This window comes from Camarhynchus parvulus, chromosome 9, assembly GCF_901933205.1.
Source record: "Camarhynchus parvulus chromosome 9, STF_HiC, whole genome shotgun sequence".
Classification (NCBI taxonomy): domain Eukaryota; kingdom Metazoa; phylum Chordata; class Aves; order Passeriformes; family Thraupidae; genus Camarhynchus; species Camarhynchus parvulus.
In genome coordinates this window covers 7,901,393-7,920,707 of record NC_044579.1, presented here as the reverse complement: position 1 = coordinate 7,920,707, position 19,315 = coordinate 7,901,393, and the positions used below count along the sequence as shown (strand labels likewise).

The following is a 19,315-nucleotide window of genomic DNA, read 5'->3' as shown; positions in this document are numbered from 1 at the left end:
TGACTTTATTTCCTGCATTTAACAAGCTGCTCATTAACTGGGAATATAATAACTAGGTTTGGAAGATTTGTGACGTAATCATATTCAGAATTCTGTATTCACTTCTGAAAATTCATGTGGATTTTTTCATCCAGCAGGAACATTCTTTCTATGTATGAGTCTAGAAGGGAATTCTGTTTTACATAGTATGACTTGTCTGTCCAGCAGCTCCTCTGCAGACTCTGCAAAGTTCCTGTGCATATGCAGATTATTCAATACACTGTTGCTGATCTTTCTCTGTAGCTTCTAGTTGGAAGACACTGATGCTTTATTTGCATTTCTAGTTATTACAAACCAGTCTTCAAATACTGTTCCTGGTTAATAGCCATGTTGGACAAACTAGCATGGACAGTCTTGCGTTTGTGGCACCTGACCTGCATTAGAGCCAAACAATGTGACCCTGAGTGTGGTCTTGTGGTAAAAGTGCCTGAGTTCTATTTGTCTCTGCTCCCCCAGCAGTCTGTCAGACCAGATTTCCTGTGTGGCCAGAGGACACCAAGAGCTCCAACCAAGAGCCATGCCTGGTGCAGAGCTCTCACCTCTGCCAGGCAACCGCTCAGCCCCAGCTCTAGCTACAAACACTGGAGTGGCAAACAAGGCATTTCCCACGCAGGCAAGGCTTGTGTAAGACCTGCAACAGCCACTGAGGCTGATAAACCAAGCTCCCTATTCTTATGGGGAGAAAAGGGTAGGAATGATTGTCGTGGATGAGCCTAGAAATCTCTCCATCCCATTGTATTATCTTGGACATCCTGCATTAGCAGCTGCTTAGAGAAAAAAGTAAGAAACCCAAATGCTGGGTAATGTCCTTCCAGTTTTGTGCAATCTGCAGTTGTGAGGGTTTCCCTCTGAGTTCCCTACTGAGTAAAGTGGCCCTCTGACCATATTCTCCAGCTGGAGTCTGTCTGACAGTTCTCTAAAGTTTCTAAGTTTGGAATATCTTCCCTAAGTGTCTCTCCCTCTTTCTCCTAGTTTATCATTAAATTCTGCAAGCAGTGTTTCAGGGTGTGGCCGACAGATTTGCCCAAAGTATAGTTCAGTAAATGGATGTGGATGTTGCTAAGAGCTGTGATTCCCAGTCCCTGCTGGGTGGAGTGTGGTAGCTGCAGATGGCAGGATCCTTGCCTGCCCCTCTGGCCCAGATTACCATGGCTGAGGATGTGTGACACACAAAAAGGGGATGCTTGTCCTCAGAGTGGCAGTTCACAACTTACTGACTGATGTAAATGTGCCAAGAAGAGATTAACTAAAGCATAATATGTATTCCAGTTTCTATCATAAACTCCATTTGAGCTTGTCAGAATTTTCTCTCTCTGTTGCATTGCTGTTGTCCTGTAACTAACACCTGAGTTTGTTTCTCCCAGGCCCCAAAGAATACTGATTCTTGAGGGTATTTGAAAGCAGGGCCCAAGATACACTAGAGTTTGGGCTGGAGGACCAGAGATCTAAGTCTGGCACAATGCTGTGTCCTATTACAGGAAGAAGCAGGATGGAATTTCCTAAGGGTCATATCTCAGACTGAAATCATAGAACCATAGAATTATTTCAGTTGGAAAGGACCTTTAAGGTCATCAAGTCCAACCATTACCCCAGCACTGCTAAGGCCACCACTACACCATGTCCCCAGGTGCCACAGCTACACAACTTTTAAATACCTCCAGGGATGGTGACTCCACCACTTTCCTGGACAGCCTGTGCCAGTACTTGAAATACAGACCCTCAAAGGATGAGGCATCATCACCAAACCTGTCCTCTCACTTCCAAGTGCAACATGAGCTTCCTGATTCAGCCCTCTCCAACATAAACTCAGGCCTGTCCGTAAGATCAATTATAATTAATTTTATTAATAACACTTATTCTTCATTCTATCCAAATGACCTTACAAAGTCTTGCAGAAAAAAGCTATCAAAGGCAGATCTGCCATGAGAATCAAAACTGATGCTCTTCTCCGGCTCTCCTGAAGAAGTTGGCTCTCCAGGATAGAATTTATGTTGCCATTTACATGAAGTAAATGATAATTCTGTGCTAAGCTTTTGTATCCCAATCAAAAATGGCTCTGTATGGCACAGAATGTCCTTGCAGGGACAGGAAGGGCACAAGTGAGTACCACAGGCATGACACATGTAAGTCACAACACTACCAGAGGTGCTCTGCAGTGAGAGATTAGGGTCCTGTAGGAACCTGTAGGGAGCAGAGTCACATGTGCCTAAATCCTTCTGTGTCCCACCAAGACACCCATAGCAAGGATACCTACCTGAGACTACTGAGAATTTTGGAGTGAGACTGTGGGCATGGTTTAGGTTTAGGTTTAGGTTTAGGTTTAGGTTTAGGTTTAGGTTTAGGTTTAGGTTTCCTTAGAGCCTGAGCTCTAGCAGGCAGCATGAATTCTCAGTACAGACAGTGTCCCTTACATTTCCTTTAGCCTACTTCTGGGTTTTATATTGCTGCTCTTGTCTGTCTGAAAGTTTTGGGGCTTTACCACTTATGCTGTAACTTTTGCTGTTATTGAAAAAGTGCTTTACCACCCTGTGTGGGAAAATCCACAGCACTGTCAGCCCTTATCAGATTTCTTGCTCAATGAGGTCAACTGGTATTTGGATATTGTTGTATTGTGTCTACAAAGGAACGGAAAAAGCACACAGCATGTAACCTGAAAGTAGCTGCGGTCTCAAAAGTCAGGTTGGGCATAGAAAAAGGCTGTTAAATATTTTTTTTCAGAAGTCAGAAACTATTAAATATCTAGAGATTTTTTTCTACCTGCTCTATTTTCAACTTTTAAGAAAAAAGTGGCCAGGAAGAAATTACTGCCAGGACATAAAAACCCCGTGAATTTCCCTCATGAGTAGGACATGCAAAATCTAAATGCTTCATACCAGAGGCCTTATCTTTTGAATATCAGTTGTGACTGATACATGCATACATATATATATAACTGATATACGTGTATATATGTATATATGACTGATATATATTCATAAGGTATGTTCTAATCATTACTAGAAAGAAGTAGGAGAGTAAATGTCAGTGTTAGTATATTAATTACCTTTATGCATATGTGCATGTATTTATACTTGTACATTTTAAAAAACAGTGATCTTCCTTTGTTGGCTGGTAACCCATAGTGGCTTCAGCTCAGCAGATCAAATCCATCCTTAAGGAAGTGTAATGAAGAATTATGTCTTCCTCTCTGTCCTCACTTTAAATCCTTTATGCAATATGGTTTATTGCTGTATTAGATCTGCCTGGCCCTAGGAAATCACCACATTTTCTTTTGACTGGGAAATATTTCTAAAGAATACTGAAATCTGAGTAATTAAGTTAATTCTGTGGCCTGCATGTAAATATTCATGATCTCAAGCAAACAAAGAAATTACTTGGAAGTCTGCACAGTGTGGGAGCAATTTGTTAACCTGCAGTGTCTCAGTTACATCAGATATTTCACAAGCGTGCGTGTGTAGTAGTTTCTATGGATCACAATTTACTGCCAATCCACTACAATCTGCTGGAATATGACCTAATACTAATAACTCTTAGCAGTTACACTATTTTTGTATATAAATTATTCACCTGCTCTTAGCTAATTGATTACTCAATGCTGAGGTATCACAAAGCTAAATATATCTTTATGACCCAACAGAAAGAGTGGAACTGCAAGATTAAAACCAAAATCATGAGGGCGGCCTGATGGGTAGTTCACAAATATGGGTAGTTGACAAAATATGTACAGAGCTATATGGGCTGTTATTTTGGCCCACAGTAAGGACCAGTCTGTACCATCCACATTGTCTAAAAGTAGCTCAAATTTGGATTCAGAGATGCATCTTTTCAATGTAGATGCACAGTTGAGATGAGAAACAGCTCCTGTGTGACTTTTAGTCCTCTATTCATATTATTCCTTTCTGTAGGTGATTTAATTAATTTACCTCTCCATTAACAACTATGCTCTGGTTCCTATAATGTAGGTCAACTAATTAAGATATGTAAAAATATTTCCCCAAGGTCATTTGTTTTGGGAACAGTGAATGTGGGACATTTCCTTTTATGTGAAGAGTTCAGATCATTTCAGAAGAAGCAAAATATTATAAATGGTGACTTTGGTGGTGAAATATATTTCTAAAAAAGATGCAGTCCTTCTGCTCTGAGAAACTTCCACAACAGCTGGAGCAAATCCATTAGACATTGCAGCAGGCAACTGCAATAACTTCAGTAAAGGGCACGAATTTTGAGATGGGGTGGAGTGTATTACCTAAGTCCCTTATGCTTCTCAAAGTTGGGTTAGTTGGGTTTTGTTTGCAGCCATGAAGTGCACTTTAAGAACAATCATTGCTCTTTTGAGGCATTGCTCTTATTGGGAAAAAAAAAAAACCAACCCCCATAAAAAAGAGTACATGGCAGAGAAATCAGAACTGTTTTCTGTATCAACTAACAAACACTGTATCAACTAACAACAAGTTCTGTTAAAACAAATGTTCCTACGTCCAGAATGATCTTTTATTACATTTACACTTTAGGAGGTAAAGTACAGCAACTGACTCATTACTCAAATTTTATTTGAGCTGTTGCACAACCTCAGTTGAGAATACTTTTCTACTGAAAAAGGCCTTTTTAGCACTGTGAAAAACAACAACAACAAAAAATTCCTCTTAAATGCAATTATGTAGGTGGAATGGAAGTTTCTTCTACTCAGCTATTGACATGCTCTCATTTCTTTTAATTCCATAGCACCAAGATAATTTTGAGATTTTACAATTAGACCGGTCTTAGAATTTCTTGTAATGATTTCTAATTCAAAACTGGATGTGATATTTATTGCTGATTCTGTTTCTACTGAAACAATGAGACTTTCATCATATACTACCTACAAAGAAGATACCATTGCAAAAAATTATAGTTTTGTTAAATTTTATTTACATTCAGAAATAGAAACTTCACAGTACGTAGAACTAGCCAGAGTGCTGGACCAGGGAGGTTTTTACCACTGTGCTCATTTTTGCAAGCCAGTAAATTATTCACTCTGATTTCTCTTAAGTCCAAGTCTATCCAATGTTGATATTTTTTCTGTGTTTATGTTTCCATTACAGTGCACACAGGTTCTTTCAGTCCTGAGTATTGTGTTTGAAGCCTCAGGTATTAAAAGAGACAGCATTTTCAATTTAAGCAGCTCTCTATCTATATTAGATATATTTATAAAAGTGATGGGAGTGTTTTTTAAATTAATTTATTAAATGAAATATTTTGCTCTTGCATACCCATTTTCTGCTGTTCTGGCTGTTGAAAATATTCCTGTTCCATCTACTAGGCACCATGTGTTTTTGTAAGACAGATATGGAGAACTCATGCATGACTGCCATTTCTGCTGGTTCCACACCTGTCATGCAGTCAGGTTTTCTGCAGCACAATAATTTTGTAGCACCAGTTATGATTTATGCCAGGGGTTCTTTTCAGAAAAGCTCCCTGGTTTAATTCTAATTGATGGCTTTAATTCCGATTGATGGCTTTAATTCCCTTCTGAGAAAAGACTCCTTATCAGGACAGGCATGTGTGATAGCAAATCCTGGCATAGAAACAGGACCTGTGAGTGGAGGTGAGCCAATGAGTTTGTCAGAGAAACACAGCTATGGAAACAAAAATCCTGAATTAGTTTATATTGTCATCTGAGCAGGATGCACAAATAGTAACTGTATGAGGACAAAGCAATTGAGATTTAGCCAGGAGATATTAATAGGTTGTGGTAATCTCTGGATAATATTCCTGCTTAGTGATTCATTATATTTGATGGGGTTTTTTTAAGGCAGCACATCACAGCAGAGAAACCATCCTGCCAAAATTATTTTGACAGAGACTTGGAGAATGACCTGGCAACCCTGGGGAGCTTGGCCAACCATTCAATTGTTTCTTTTTCCTTCTGTTGTTAAAGAAGAAGGAAGGAGAAAGAGTTACTGAGATGAAATGGTCTGATATGTGTCTGCTTTATGGTCACTGCGGTGAGGCCCTTCCTAGAAGTGTGCTCTCAGTTACCCGAAGAAGCCAGCTCAGAAACACCTACTGACAAAATTTTGTTGCAACAACACAATACAGTGCAGGGTAAGTTTATACTTATAACAACAATGCTGCTAATTGCTATTTGCACAGTCCAAAGTGATATAAATAGCTACCTTTGATCTAAATACTAGCACAGGCAGGGGCTGATAGAGAAATGCATCTCTAAAAGTCAAGGGTGATAGGTAATAGCAGAGTTTACCTCAGTTTCAAGGTTTCACTTACAGCCTTGGCTAAAAAGGCTTTTCCCAATGCTTTGTTCTCCATTGCAGCTCCTACATTCTAACCCTTGTTGAGGAACTTCCTCTGTGAAATAATTTTTTTTCTTCACTGCAGCATGACATAACTAACTTGCCAGAGACAGCACTATTGACAAAGCAGAAATTGTTTTCATATTACTCTCTCTTCCTTATCATCCATATTGTGCTGGCACTTCAGGGCTTCTCTAAGCTGGGAGTTGTGGAAAGTGGCTCAATGTGTGAGATCTTAGTGGTACTGCAGGGCCACAGGATATCACAGCTGCTGAAGTGAGAAAAAACAGCCCAAATGGCACCTCTGTAAAACCCCCCTTGTGGGAAATGTGGTCTTGGCGTATCCAAGGCCGCAATGTTTCCTTAGAAACCCAGATCAATCATTCAAAGAAATGTGAGCTAGTTCATGCATTGTAATTAAGTTCCATACCAAGAAGTTTCCTTTGCTGGAGGAACATCTGACAACATGGTATCAGTGAGTCTGTGTATGATCCATGCCACAAACACACCCCAGTTCTGCCAGGCAGGGGTGGCAGCAGGGGCCCTGCCATACACAGGGCTTTGCCAGGCTGGTGGTTGCTGAGCCCCCTCTGCTAGGACATGTTAAACTCCCTCCAGAGGGAAAGCTGGCCTTGACCTCCTGAGCAGTGCACATCACTATTTCCATGCCAGGAAAGCTACTGAGTCAGGTATTTCTGGGACCAGAATATTCTGCCTTTGGCTAACTCTGCTGGTTTGATGAATCTCTTTGTTTCATGGGGCAAGGAGGAAGTATACTTGAGTGGAATAAGTTTTATTAGCAACAAGGATGCCTACAGAGAGAACCTTAGGGAATTCTCAGATTCTGACCTTTAGGTCAGATGCCTAATCCTTTACCATCCCTGCTGAGATGGCCAGTTTGCTTGGGAATGATCCTGGTGAGGAGTTACCCTAGTCAGAACTGCCCATAAACTTCAGCCAGCTCACAGTTTTGTTGTGTTTGGACTGCTGCCATGCAAACTTCAAATTCTTGTAAAATTTCTTTGAAATGAATGAACAATACAGTGTGGAAGTTCTCCCCTGCCCCTTTAGCTCACACATCCCAGCTACACTAAAAATTACTTCTAACCTAGTCATGCATGTCAAAGGGGAAAAGGGGATGGGAAGAGCTGCCTGTGACAATAATCCTGTAAATTGCTGCCTCATATTTTTGTTAAATGTGACACTGGCAGCAGGTGTGTGCTAAGCTCCCCTCATTGCCCATGACAGTCATGGAGCAGCTCCAGTCCTGGCACAATCAGCAATGGAACATTTTGGGGGGGGGTCTCCCAAGCTAGGGACACCTGAGGGAGAGCAGAGAGAGTCACCAGGAGCCCACAGCCAGTGCAAGAGTGGCCAATGGGACCTGAGTGTGGCCAGGGGAGCACTGGTACAGCCCTCATCCACTGCCCTACCTTGTGCTAGACACTGCATTTTAAGGCATTATGCCTGGACAGCTATGAAATCCCAGCTATTTTATAACAAAATTTGAAACATCAGTTGAAGGTAAGGTCTGTTTTTCTCAGTATTCATAATGTTTCTCAAACAGTGGTCCATAAAGGAGTAATAGCCTTTGAGACCTGAATAAGTGGTCTCCAGCTAGCCTACAAAACCACATTTCCTTGAAAAAGCACAGGGGAAGTCCAAAGGAAACCGGTGAATCTATTGTAGTAGCCAAGTAACATTTTAGTCAGTGCTTTTGCATGTCAAGCTGCAAGCTGAAATGTGGCTATTTTATTTTCAAATGCTTGACCAAACCATTCAAATGAGGCTTTAGCAAAAGTGGGATTGTTTTTTTTAACCTCAAAAAGGACATCCTAAAAAATTGTGGAGAATAAGAAAATCCCCTAAAAGTGGATGCAACAGTACAGTCGACTTACAATCTAAAGGGCTGACAGGGTCTGGCTGGTGGTGTGGCTGTTGTGACACACAGAGCCAGGTAAGCAGGGTCTGGCTGATGGTGTGACTGTTGTGTGACACACAGAGCCAGGTAACCAGGCACAGGCAATGTGTGCAGGGAGATGCTGGATGAATGCATGTGCTGCTATTGATGCCAAGAGTTGCCTGCACTGTACTGGCCTCAGGTTGTGAGCTGCTCATGGCTGACCACACTCCAGTTCCTCTAGACATTATTCCCTAGTGTCCTTCTGGGGATGTGTTTTGGCTTGAGATAGCTGTGCTTTAAACTCTCAAGAAGCACGGACCAGGAAAAGAACACCAGGTACTTGTCCTTTCCTGCTGCTCACACCTCTGGAGGAGCTACCCTGAAAACTTTGTTTGTAACACTAATAAAGACAACGCTTTCTAGATAATATGGAACATTTGATGCATAAAAGCATGAGAGATCTAATGCAATTTTATTTTAGAATCTAATTAGTTATTTGTTCAAAAGTGAAAATTGATTACATTCATGTTTCTGTGCAATGTCAGGAATCTTCAAGATATATGTCTTCAAGTTATCTAGAAGCATTAAACTAATACTAGAAATGAAATGTTCAAAATGTAGTAAAAATATTTTACTCTAACCTACTTTCATATTTTCAGACTGACATAATCTTATTGCCTATTTTTGCATTGTATTAAAGGATGGAAGTCTAGCCACTGACTTTGTTTATTTTACAAAAGAAATGCAACAGAAACATTAGCATAGCTCTGAAGTACGGTTTCATTTTATTCAGTATTAGTTATTCTTAGAAAAGAAACCTTTTTTTTTATCTTCTTGGGAAATTTTTTTCCAGTTTGCAGGTATAAAAATGACAGAAAAATCCAAGCTGAAGTTTAAAATGAGCTGAAAAAAGATGTGCTTAGGTCTTTTAATCTTATCAACAAGGCCCAGGATTGAAGAACTGAGAAATGACCTTCAGAGGGTTTTTGTGTGTAGTTGAAGGCATAAACAGGAATATGTAAGGAATCCTATTGTTTTTCTTTCACATGTGCTTGATTAACACTATGACTCTCTACCTTCTTGTCTTTCAGCCACATAATCAATGAGCTGATAGAAACAGAACGGGTTTATGTAGAAGAACTTCAAAGTATAATAGAGGTAAGCAACTCTTCTGAAATTACTTTTTGATGCTTAACCTCCAAGTCATCACTACAGGTGCACACCCTTCACGGGCTGAGCACTCCCACCTCCTGTTTATAACACACAGGCTGTGTTGGCAAGATAGCTCAGCCTTGGAGATGGAGAATGGGAAGGATGTTTTGAACATCCTTCCTCAGGCCTTAAAGGAAAAGGCACCTTCTCTGGCCCAAGCTCACAGAATGGCAATTTGTATGGTTCTGAAAGTTATGGACAGAGAAAGAGTTCATAATGTCTTTTCAAAATATTACCAATAGGTCTCAGAAGCAGCACTTTGATGTCCATGGGGCCACACACTAAATTCTGTGAATCTGCATTTGGAAAATGATTAAGGAAGAGGAAGGCACCCCTCCTGCTCTTCTTTACTGTCCCATGTTGTGCTTGAACACAGAAAAAAGAGCTCATGCTGCAAATATAATTCTTGAGCTTTTGAAACTGATAGGATACCAGCATACTCAGTGTGTGTGGCGTCTGATGTCCCCAGTCTGTGGGAGGACAGAAACTGAGTAGGGATCAATCATGCTTATATTTGGGTGGGACTTTTGGGATGTGTGGTTGATTCTTCATTGCATTTGTTCCATGGGAGCTGGCAGCTCTGGTAATTGATACATTACTCTTGAGTTTAAAGTCTGAATGTGCTTTTCTCAAAGTTATTATTGAAGAAACACAATACAGTTTTTACAAGAAACCAAAAAGACAGTCCAACAAATAAATCCAAACTAACTCTTGTGCAATGAAGCAGGGTAGCAGAAAGATATCTGTCTGTCAATCTTCGCAGTCTCCATCCCTACATGACCCAAATGCCTTTTGAATTCTAGAGACATAATTTTGTCTGTTTTTTCTTAGCCTCGTGACCTGTTCATTTGTGGTTAAAATGTGTTTGCACAGTTACAGGGTAAAATCTCTGGGGAAAATCAGAAGCATCAGGAATTCATGGAAGCAGCAAAGCAGCAGGCATGGGAGCTTTGTTTGCTCTGTGGAGAACAAAAGCACATGAATTTTGGGGCTTTCCAGTACCTTGAACACAGTACTTCTTCCCTGGTTAAAAACAGGCTGATTTTATTTTCCACTCTTCCCTGCAGGGGTATGCTTCAGAAATGGACAATCCCAATTTAGTACATCTGATTCCATCTGCACTTCAGAACAAGAAGGAAATCCTTTTTGGGAACCTCCCAGAAATCTACTATTTCCACAACAGGTACCTGGGAACTGGTGGTTGTCCTGCATCCTTGGGTGCCACCATCACGTCCAGTCCTTTTCTGTCACTGTAACCAAAGCGGGAATTTAGGAATTCTTTTGAATAATAATTGCCTGTAAGATGTAACAAATAGTTGAACAAAAAAATATTTAAAAATCTCTTTTGCAAGTCTTAATATTATGCCAGAGTAGTTAATACCTAGCAGAAAAAAATTATTTTCCAGTTTATATATTATTTTCAAAGATTGTGTCTTCCACTTGGAGAAGGATATTCCTCTCCCTTTGCAAGCCCAATCTTTCTTTCCCTAAAAGTTTTGTGCATTCACTGTCACTGCAGAAGCCTTTGGACTACATCCCACATTTTCACTGCTTGCTGATTGAGCAACTACATCTGACAGAGCATTACTGTCTTTTCTAGCCATTCTGAAAAATCCTCATACCCAAATGGAAAGCAGGTATTTGGGCTAGATTGGAAACAAATTTCAACAGCCAGAGGAATCAGACGTAGCAGATAAAATATGATAATATTTGTGTTTTGGGGAATCAGGTGGCAGCCACATCCCATTTTTCTAAAATATATATTTCTTGGTGTGTTACCTTCCCCACTGAATCCTCATATTACAAAAATGAGGGCTTTAAGTTGGATTTACATGAGCTAGCATAAAATGTGAATAGGATTTTACACTACTCTTTACTCTGTTTCTCTCCCTCTCAGGATTTTCCTTAAGGAGATAGAAAATTGCATTGAAAACCCTGAGCTTCTTGCCCGATGCTTTTTGAAAAGAGTAAGTAAATCCTTTTTCAGGTTTGAATGAATATCTATGGTCTTATCCTACAGTAATTACAGATTTGCTCCCATCTTTTCCATCTGTTTGCTTTTGTGAATGAGGGAAACTCCTCTAAGCAGATATTCCCAAATTAAGCCACTGTTACCAAGCATATATTCTGATATCTGACCCTTTACCTGGTTTACTGACAGGAAGAGATCTGTTACCCGTGTTTTACAAGTATTTTAAGTCCCATTTAAAGGAAAAAACCCAACCAATAACAGTGATCCAAATGTTTGACATGCTTTTCATATCAGACACATCTATAGCAGGAGAATGATGTAACCCAGACACCACCCTGCAGTAAATAAGCAGAGGATGGTATTGGTGTCACAGCAGGCTGCTCTGAGTGCAGACAACACATCCTGTTCCTGCTTTATCTTATCTCTCTCTTCTCTGCACAATTCAGGACACTTGGTCCCCTAGAACTGTCCCATGCTGCTGTCCTTGCATGGACCCACCAGCCACAAAAGACTCTTGTGAGGTTGATTCCCTTTACTTCTCCACAAAACTCACCCAGTGGGATTCTCCCCTCTGCTGAGGTGACCCTCAGAGTGCCCAAGTGCTGCAGCTCTCTCCAAGAGCTCCCTGTGATGTCCCTCCTCCACCTCCAACCCCACTCAGCCTGACCATTAGTTCTTTCCTGCACACAACCAAAGGTGCTTGTTTATATAGCACTCCTTCAGGGGCCCTACTTATGAAAAAAGATCTGTTTTGGTGATTTGCTACTGCTTTCAGGGTTTGACAAAACTCTGTGAATAAGGCTCTGTGTTTTGCACAGGAAATGGAAGTGGCATGAGAAATGGGAAAATCTGCCCACTGTAGTCAAAGGTATCCCTGCTTCTACTGTATACTACAGGTAGCATTTGCTGCTTTTCCAGAGCACACATTAAATACAGACAAATTTAGATGAACCAGTCAGAGGTGCTGAGCACTGCCACATTACTAAGATTTAATGGGAATTTGAGCATGTGATACTTGCAAAGGGTATGCTTCCAATTTACAAACAGGTCAGGCTGGAGAGAATCATACAAGTGTAAATGTGATTACATGTCCATTGGATTATTTTCTGTTCAAAACTTAGCATTTAGAGCTTGAGTAAATGACACTGCTAAGGCATATGTTGTTATCCTGAGATTCAGATGCTGGGCAGGAAAATACTGTGGTGAAATCATTATGCAAATGAGGAAAAGCTGTCTCTGAAGAATGCAGATCTCTGAAACCCAAGAAATGTAAAATAGTTCGTGTGCTGCATATATCCCTAAAGAGTGCAGCTAAATAAAAATTCTTGGTATAGAAATGTTCTGATTCTGCAGGAGGTTCAAACTCTATATTTAAATATTGTAGCTTGTCTCTGTAAAAACAGCTATTAAGCCCAATTCTTCTTACTATTTTACCAATACGAAAACAGCACTAAAGCTAGGGTTCAGGTATGAAGTGCAAGAAAACCAATCCCTCCATCACCTTAACTCATCTGTTTCTGTGGCCTCGTCAAACCACACTAAATCTATCAAATAAGAGGTTAAATTGTGCATTTGCTTTCTCCCTATTTCAAATTTCACACTAAGAAAGCACAAGCTCCTCTCTTGAGATGTCTCTGCTCACACAGTAGCACCTTTGATTCCTGCCCTTATGTTCTGTTTTTAGAAGAAGCCACATAAAGTCCAGAAATGTGTTGTTTCTGTTGGACTGCCTTTGGGAGGCACAAACAAAAGTCTGGTTGTGTGTTTGTGTTCCCCATGATTTGGCAGCTTTTTATGCCTTCCTGCTGAGCAGTGGCTTCTGGCTGCCCTGTGACTTTTGGCTGTGTTTGCAGTGACAGGGGCAAACAGAAGCAGCTGCTGTTCCAAGAGATGCTGAGCTCTGGGAGGAACTCACACTCTTGTAGGTTCTCCCCCTTTGTATGGGTGTGACCACCCTGCCACAACAACAGGCTGGGCCTATGATTGGAAATAGACAGTTTTTTAAAATTTATACTTTGAAGAGTTTTACCCTGTCTGATCACACTGGGCCTTTTCAGCCTTGATTCCAGGGCTGCTTGAAAGTATCCTGAGAGCTGCAGTGAGACACTCTGGTGCCAGAGTCACTCCCTCCCCTGCCAGTCATTCTCCCATGTCCTCACACATCCTCCCAGCTCCACCAATGCCACCTGAGAAACTGTCACCATGAACGTGAACCCTGCATCTCAGGCGATGGGAGAAACAGCCTGTGGAGTCTCTCTCTGGCTTTGTCTCCTGGCACATGGCAGCAGAATCCGGTAAAAGATGAGCCAGAAATGCCTTTCTTGTTCTCCCACTTTGCCTGACCTCGTTTAGGGCATGATCTTCGGATGAGGTAAATTACAAGTGAGCCAGCTTAATTTTACCCTCATGGCAGCTATTTTGCCATCATCAAGATGCTTGACCTTCCTTACAGCTCTGTGTGGTCTACACAGCATTCAATGACAGGAGGGATGTGCACTGAATTCCTTGTAGAATGGTCTTCTGGTGCTTTATCAGCAACAGGGGGGACACTCTGGGCTGATCTGCTTTCCAAAGGGCTGTGAAGAAGGAAACCTTAACAAACTAAGGCGAGAATGCTCAGGATGGAACCAAAGGTGTGTCAGACTGCTTACCAGACTGTGCCAGATGAAGTTCCTGGCAGGAGTGATTCACTGTGGATTACCACTCTTCACTTATTCATATTGCTAACCTTAAAATAGGGAATAGTTTAATAGGAACGAGCAGTTGGGACATTTGGTTTTTCAGAGAGAAAGAAGCATTTAGAAAAGGAATCTACTTGTGAAAGGACAGTAGCAGCTGACCAGAAACCTGTGAGTTTGATTCAAAGGTCTAAATTCTAGACTAATGCAAAAATTATCCATAAATCAGCAGTCAAAAAGATAATTGGAACTGTACTTATATGCCATGTGCATTGGAGCTTACAGAGCTCTCAGGGTCCAAATCAGTGTGGAAAGGAAAAGCTTTGCAGGAGAGAGGAGGACGGTGTAAAAGTACCAGCAAGAAGTCAGAACCTTTGCATGTGAAAATAGACATGTGTGGAATATTTAAGACTGGGATTTGAATAATTAGACAATCAATTATTTCTTGGCGTTTTAAAGTCTGAGCCTAATTCTATTCCTAACACTGTTGCAAAACTTAAAGCTGTAATTAAATATGTAAGTATGTGCCTTAGCAGGTGTCACTGATTTAGGCAGCAGTAGATTGCACTGGCATAGGGTGGCTCCACTATGGCAAATTACTGGTAAATTGTTGGTAATTGTAAATTTTCTTTAAGTTTAAATTGGTTCTTTTCTCTTATTCCTCATAGTTCTCTTGTCTGTTGCTCTCTCCGTTCTTCTTACCCAGTCCAGTTAGGTTTCTGTGGGCTAGGATGAGATGGTAATGCTTGATTATGCTTTGTTGCTATTTTTAGTTCTGTGGGGTTTACCGCCTGCTAACTTCCCTCCAGGGCCACATGTAGAAATAATTATATTTTTGTGGAGAAAACTCTGCACCTATTTTGAAACAGCACCATAAATATTCTATAGAGTTGCAACAGAAGAGGTTTTTGTATTGCACAATCCTTGACACAGTGTGGTGTTAGGTGGCACAGCTCTGATTTCCCAGCTGATTCATCAGGGTGATGTCAGGATGGGTCTGTGGAGGAAGACAGCAGCAATGCTGATTTCTTCTGGTAATTGCACAGAAGGAAGTGATTTCCCTGCAGCAGGAGTGCATGGGAACTGCCTGGTGGGCTGAGAGAGCAGAGGAACAATCCAGGAATTGCTGAGATTTACTTTTGATGTTCTCTTTGATTTGCTGAGGTCACATCCCAGCAGGGTAGGTGCAGATGAAGGTGGGAAGCTCCTGGCTGGTCGGGCACAGCCAGCCCTGCTCAGAAGCCCCATGGCACTGCTCCGGGGCCACCCGGGTGCCCAGGCAGCCAGCCCAGGTCCTGGCAGAGGAACACCCATCCCTGCCAGCCCAGGTCCTGCAGAGGAACACCCATCTCTGCCAGCCCAGGTCCTGCAGAGGAACACCCATCCCTGCATCCACCCACAGAGCCAGGGAGCTCAGAACACCCTCTCTGGGCTTTTGTAGAGATTCTCTCTGTTTTCACTGAAGTTAGGGAGATTTTTGCCGTGGACCTCAGTGAGAGCACTTGGAGTGTGGTCAAAGCTAAATAGTGAATCCACCCACTTCTAATTTGGAGAGGACAGGGTTTAAGCACATCCCCCTGCCTGGCCTGGGACATCAATATGACAAACTTCCTCCTTTTTAATTTGTCCTTGTACTGTTGAGAGCCAACACTATTTTTGAAGTCTATTGAACTGCTAAACCTTAGTCATCATTAACAATTACAGTCTGTGCCAGTATTGTTAATAAAATTGTTAATAAAGTTTAAATTTCTAATGTTTCTTTTTTGTTTTGTTTTGTTTTCTCAAAACCATCAATTCACCTCCCTGAAAAAGATACTGGTTTTGCTAGATTATGTGTCTTCCAATCTGCAGTCTCCTTGCTTTGTGTGAAAAGTGACGGGAAAAAATTCTCACTTTCAGGTGTATTTAACTTAACCAGAAGTAAAAAGTAGGTTTGGTGGTTTCAGTATGTTTTTACATACAGAGTAAACAATTACTTCATGTCTTAGGATGGAAGGTAAGAAAAAGTGTGATTCAAGAAAGACACTCTGGATTTTTTTCCTTCCCTTACCTAAACTCTTTTCTTGCAGAAGGAGGACCTCCAAATATATGAAAAGTACTGTCAGAACAAGCCAAGGTCTGAAGCTCTCTGGAGACAGTGTGGAGACAGCATCTTTTTTCAGGTGGAATTTCATTGCAGACTAGCAGTGCCAGACCCTCAAAGCTCATTTTCCTTGTGTATCTCTATTCTTTAGAAAACCTAGAGTAAAACACAGACTTTCCTGTATGCTTTTTATACTGATGGTAGGTGCCCAGTGTGTGTCAAGGTGTTCTCTACAGGAGACTGGGCAGGTAGAGCAGTGGGTAGATTTCCTGGATGGGAGCCTGACTCTGCAGGCTATACCCACACCAAAAAAGTGCTGGCTGCTTTGCAAATCCCAGCTGATTGCAATCTCATCAGCAGGGAATGCCAGATTTCAACACCAAGTGGAACCTGAACATTAGCCCTTGTTTAGATATATTTTCACTGTGGGATAAGTAACCCGGAAATTCCTATGCAGATGGAACAAATTTCTCTCTCAATTAATTCATGGACTTATAATCTTCAGATTGTCAAATGATAATGATCTTGGTGACTTGCCTGTGTTTCAAGAAACAATTTTCTTTTTCTTCTCTGTTGTCTCCTGCAGGAATGTCAGCGTAAATTGGATCATAAGCTCTCACTTGATGCTTATCTCTTAAAGCCAGTTCAGAGAATCACCAAGTACCAGCTGCTGCTAAAGGTAATTTCTCCATGACAGTGCAAAGAATTCCAATGTATGGCTTGCTTTATTTCCAGAATTGCATATCAGTCATGACTACCTGGAAATAAATCTTTACCCAGTTCTTCAGCAAATACTCAGCATTTTTTAGTTGTAAATGGTAGAAAACAGTCTTGTACAGGAACTTCCTGTTCCCAATCTATTTTAGATTTTAGATTAGACTTTTTCCCCATAGCTCCCAATCTATTTTAGATTGGGAACTGCTATTACTTAGCAGTACTTGTACTAAGTAAAAGCAGTATACTATTACATGTATAGCTCTCTCTATATAAAATATTTTACTTACTTTTTAAGTTAGTATTTTATTGTTTTATTTATCTTTAGACAGAAATTGAGCTTAGTTTTATTGTATCAGTATATGGTTTTACAATTTGAAAACAGGAACTGATGCCTTAAATCCTGTCAGTAACATCTGTCCCTGTTTAACAAAACTCTTTCAGCTCCCTGAAGTAATTTTTTCCCATGGTTGTGACTCAAACCTTTCAGAGGGAGCCACTCCCTTTGCTGCTTCTTTTTAAAAGACACAGCCAGGAACAAATTGTCTGTCATTTTTCCATAAGGTGGATATGTGAACTTCCTCTTGATTGGTTGGAACCATGAGTGGTCCATGCTTGAAATTCTGATCTGAAGGCAATAGAAAATACATACACTCAAAACAACGATTTTTTTTATTTTTTTATTTTTAAGCTGGGGGCCTAAATTTCTGTTCAGTTCTTAAAAATAATATTTACTGACTTTCCCTATGGGAAGGTCATGAAGGTGAATTACATGCTCTTCTCAAGCCTCTGGGCTTAAAGTAGTGTTATGTACTCTCATGAAATTTAGCATTGAAATTTGCAATGAAGATTTTAGGTTGCCATTTAACTTGCTAATAGCTACTATGGCACTGCTCAAAATGTGCCAGTAAAAACCATGGGAGGACCTGGTTGGCCATTCTTGTATTTCTGTGAACTGCTTATTGACTTCATGTAAAACTATAGAATCCAAATTTTGAACATGGATATAGACAAGGATGCAACTTCACTGATTCCAGTAGATTTACATCAACATAGTCCAGAAATAAATTTGAACTCTGTTTCTTGAAACTATTCTCTGAGAAGGGAAAAAAAGTCAGGAAAGCAAGAGTAAACCAGATTTTACTTTTAATTTGAAAAATGACTGTAAATAAACCCAAGATTAGATCAAGGAGTAAAATTCTCAAGCAGAACAGGTCTCAGCCATTGGGGTTTGAAGCTGGTCAGACCAGTTTCATACTTAGCAACAACACATTGGCACTGGCATTTACTTTGTCAGGGTTTATGAGGTCTGGGAAGATGGTGCACTCCTTCCCTGGCTGCAGGGGCATTTAAAAGTGTAGAAAAATGGAAGCTAGTGAAAAATTGGTAACAAACAAGTGCTTAAGAAGCCGTGTGCCTTGAGTGGCGGGCGGACTGGATTTGAATTTTGGGTCACAATTACTGCAACCCTCTGGTTTCAATCAGTTTACCTAATGTGTTCATGCTGATAAAAGCAGCATGCTCACATCTCATGAGATCCATCCTCATTCTGGAAAATGTGCAGCAGGTACTGTAAGAATGCATCCTGCTTTTACCTTCTAATCTCAGGTTACCCAAGCACTTGAGGACAGACTGCTGCTGTTTGAGGTTTGCAGGAACTACCTTTTTGCATCCCTATTTTACAGGAACACAAGGGCCTCAGCTTTTGGATTAAAAGATTTCCGAACTCAAAATGCAGAATGTCAAACCTGCCAAATTCAGACTAGAAATTGATTTGTATTTTTAACAGTGGTAGTACCTTGTGCAACTAATTGCAGAAGAAAATGGGGAACCGTTTAACACCTGAAATAATTATACTAAGTTTCTTTTCTAGCAGATGTGAAGAAAAAAAAAACCCCTGGATGTAATTCTATGACGTGCAAGGAGTTAATTGTAAATACGTCAGAATGGTCCCGTCTCATTTTAAATGAACCCTTTAAACTTGAAAATGTTCAAAAGATCAAAATGTGTGTCCTCAGTGACCACCCTGGTGAATGTCATATTTGGGGTTTTTTTTGTTTTTTTTGTTCCTCTTTTGTTTTCCTCTAGTTCTGCTACTTTGTTTATGCACCACAAATTCCAGGAGGATTGTCTTACAGTGTCTTCTGGTATCAGAAGTTCTCAAGGATTCCCCATATCTTTTTTTAATCAGGAAATGCTGAAGTGCAGCAAAAACTCAGAAGGCACTGCTGAATTGGAAGAAGCCCTGGCCACAGTGCTTGATATCATCAAATCAGTAAATGATTCCATGCACCAGATAGCAATCACAGGATATGAGGTAACTGCTGCTGCTCCTCCTCTGCTCTGAGCCATCCCTTGTTCCTGTCACCACTGACCATGCTGTGCCTGTGGCTGGTACTGTGCTTTATGGAGCCTGTGCCACCT

General features: G+C 40.8%; 1 protein-coding gene across 7 annotated transcripts in view; it reads left to right on the top strand.

Moving 5' to 3' along the window:
* MCF2L2 (MCF.2 cell line derived transforming sequence-like 2) overlaps nucleotides 1–19,315 on the top strand; it is a 151,903-nt gene that overhangs the window by 102,234 nt on the left and 30,354 nt on the right. For all 7 annotated transcript variants that reach the window (XM_030954013.1, XM_030954012.1, XM_030954017.1 and 4 more), the window contains exons 16-21: nucleotides 9,324–9,390; nucleotides 10,512–10,627; nucleotides 11,342–11,411; nucleotides 16,164–16,256; nucleotides 16,764–16,856; nucleotides 19,083–19,208. In XM_030954013.1, the coding sequence (XP_030809873.1) occupies nucleotides 9,324–9,390; nucleotides 10,512–10,627; nucleotides 11,342–11,411; nucleotides 16,164–16,256; nucleotides 16,764–16,856; nucleotides 19,083–19,208 (565 nt within the window). The remainder of the gene's footprint in view (nucleotides 1–9,323; nucleotides 9,391–10,511; nucleotides 10,628–11,341; nucleotides 11,412–16,163; nucleotides 16,257–16,763; nucleotides 16,857–19,082; nucleotides 19,209–19,315) is intronic.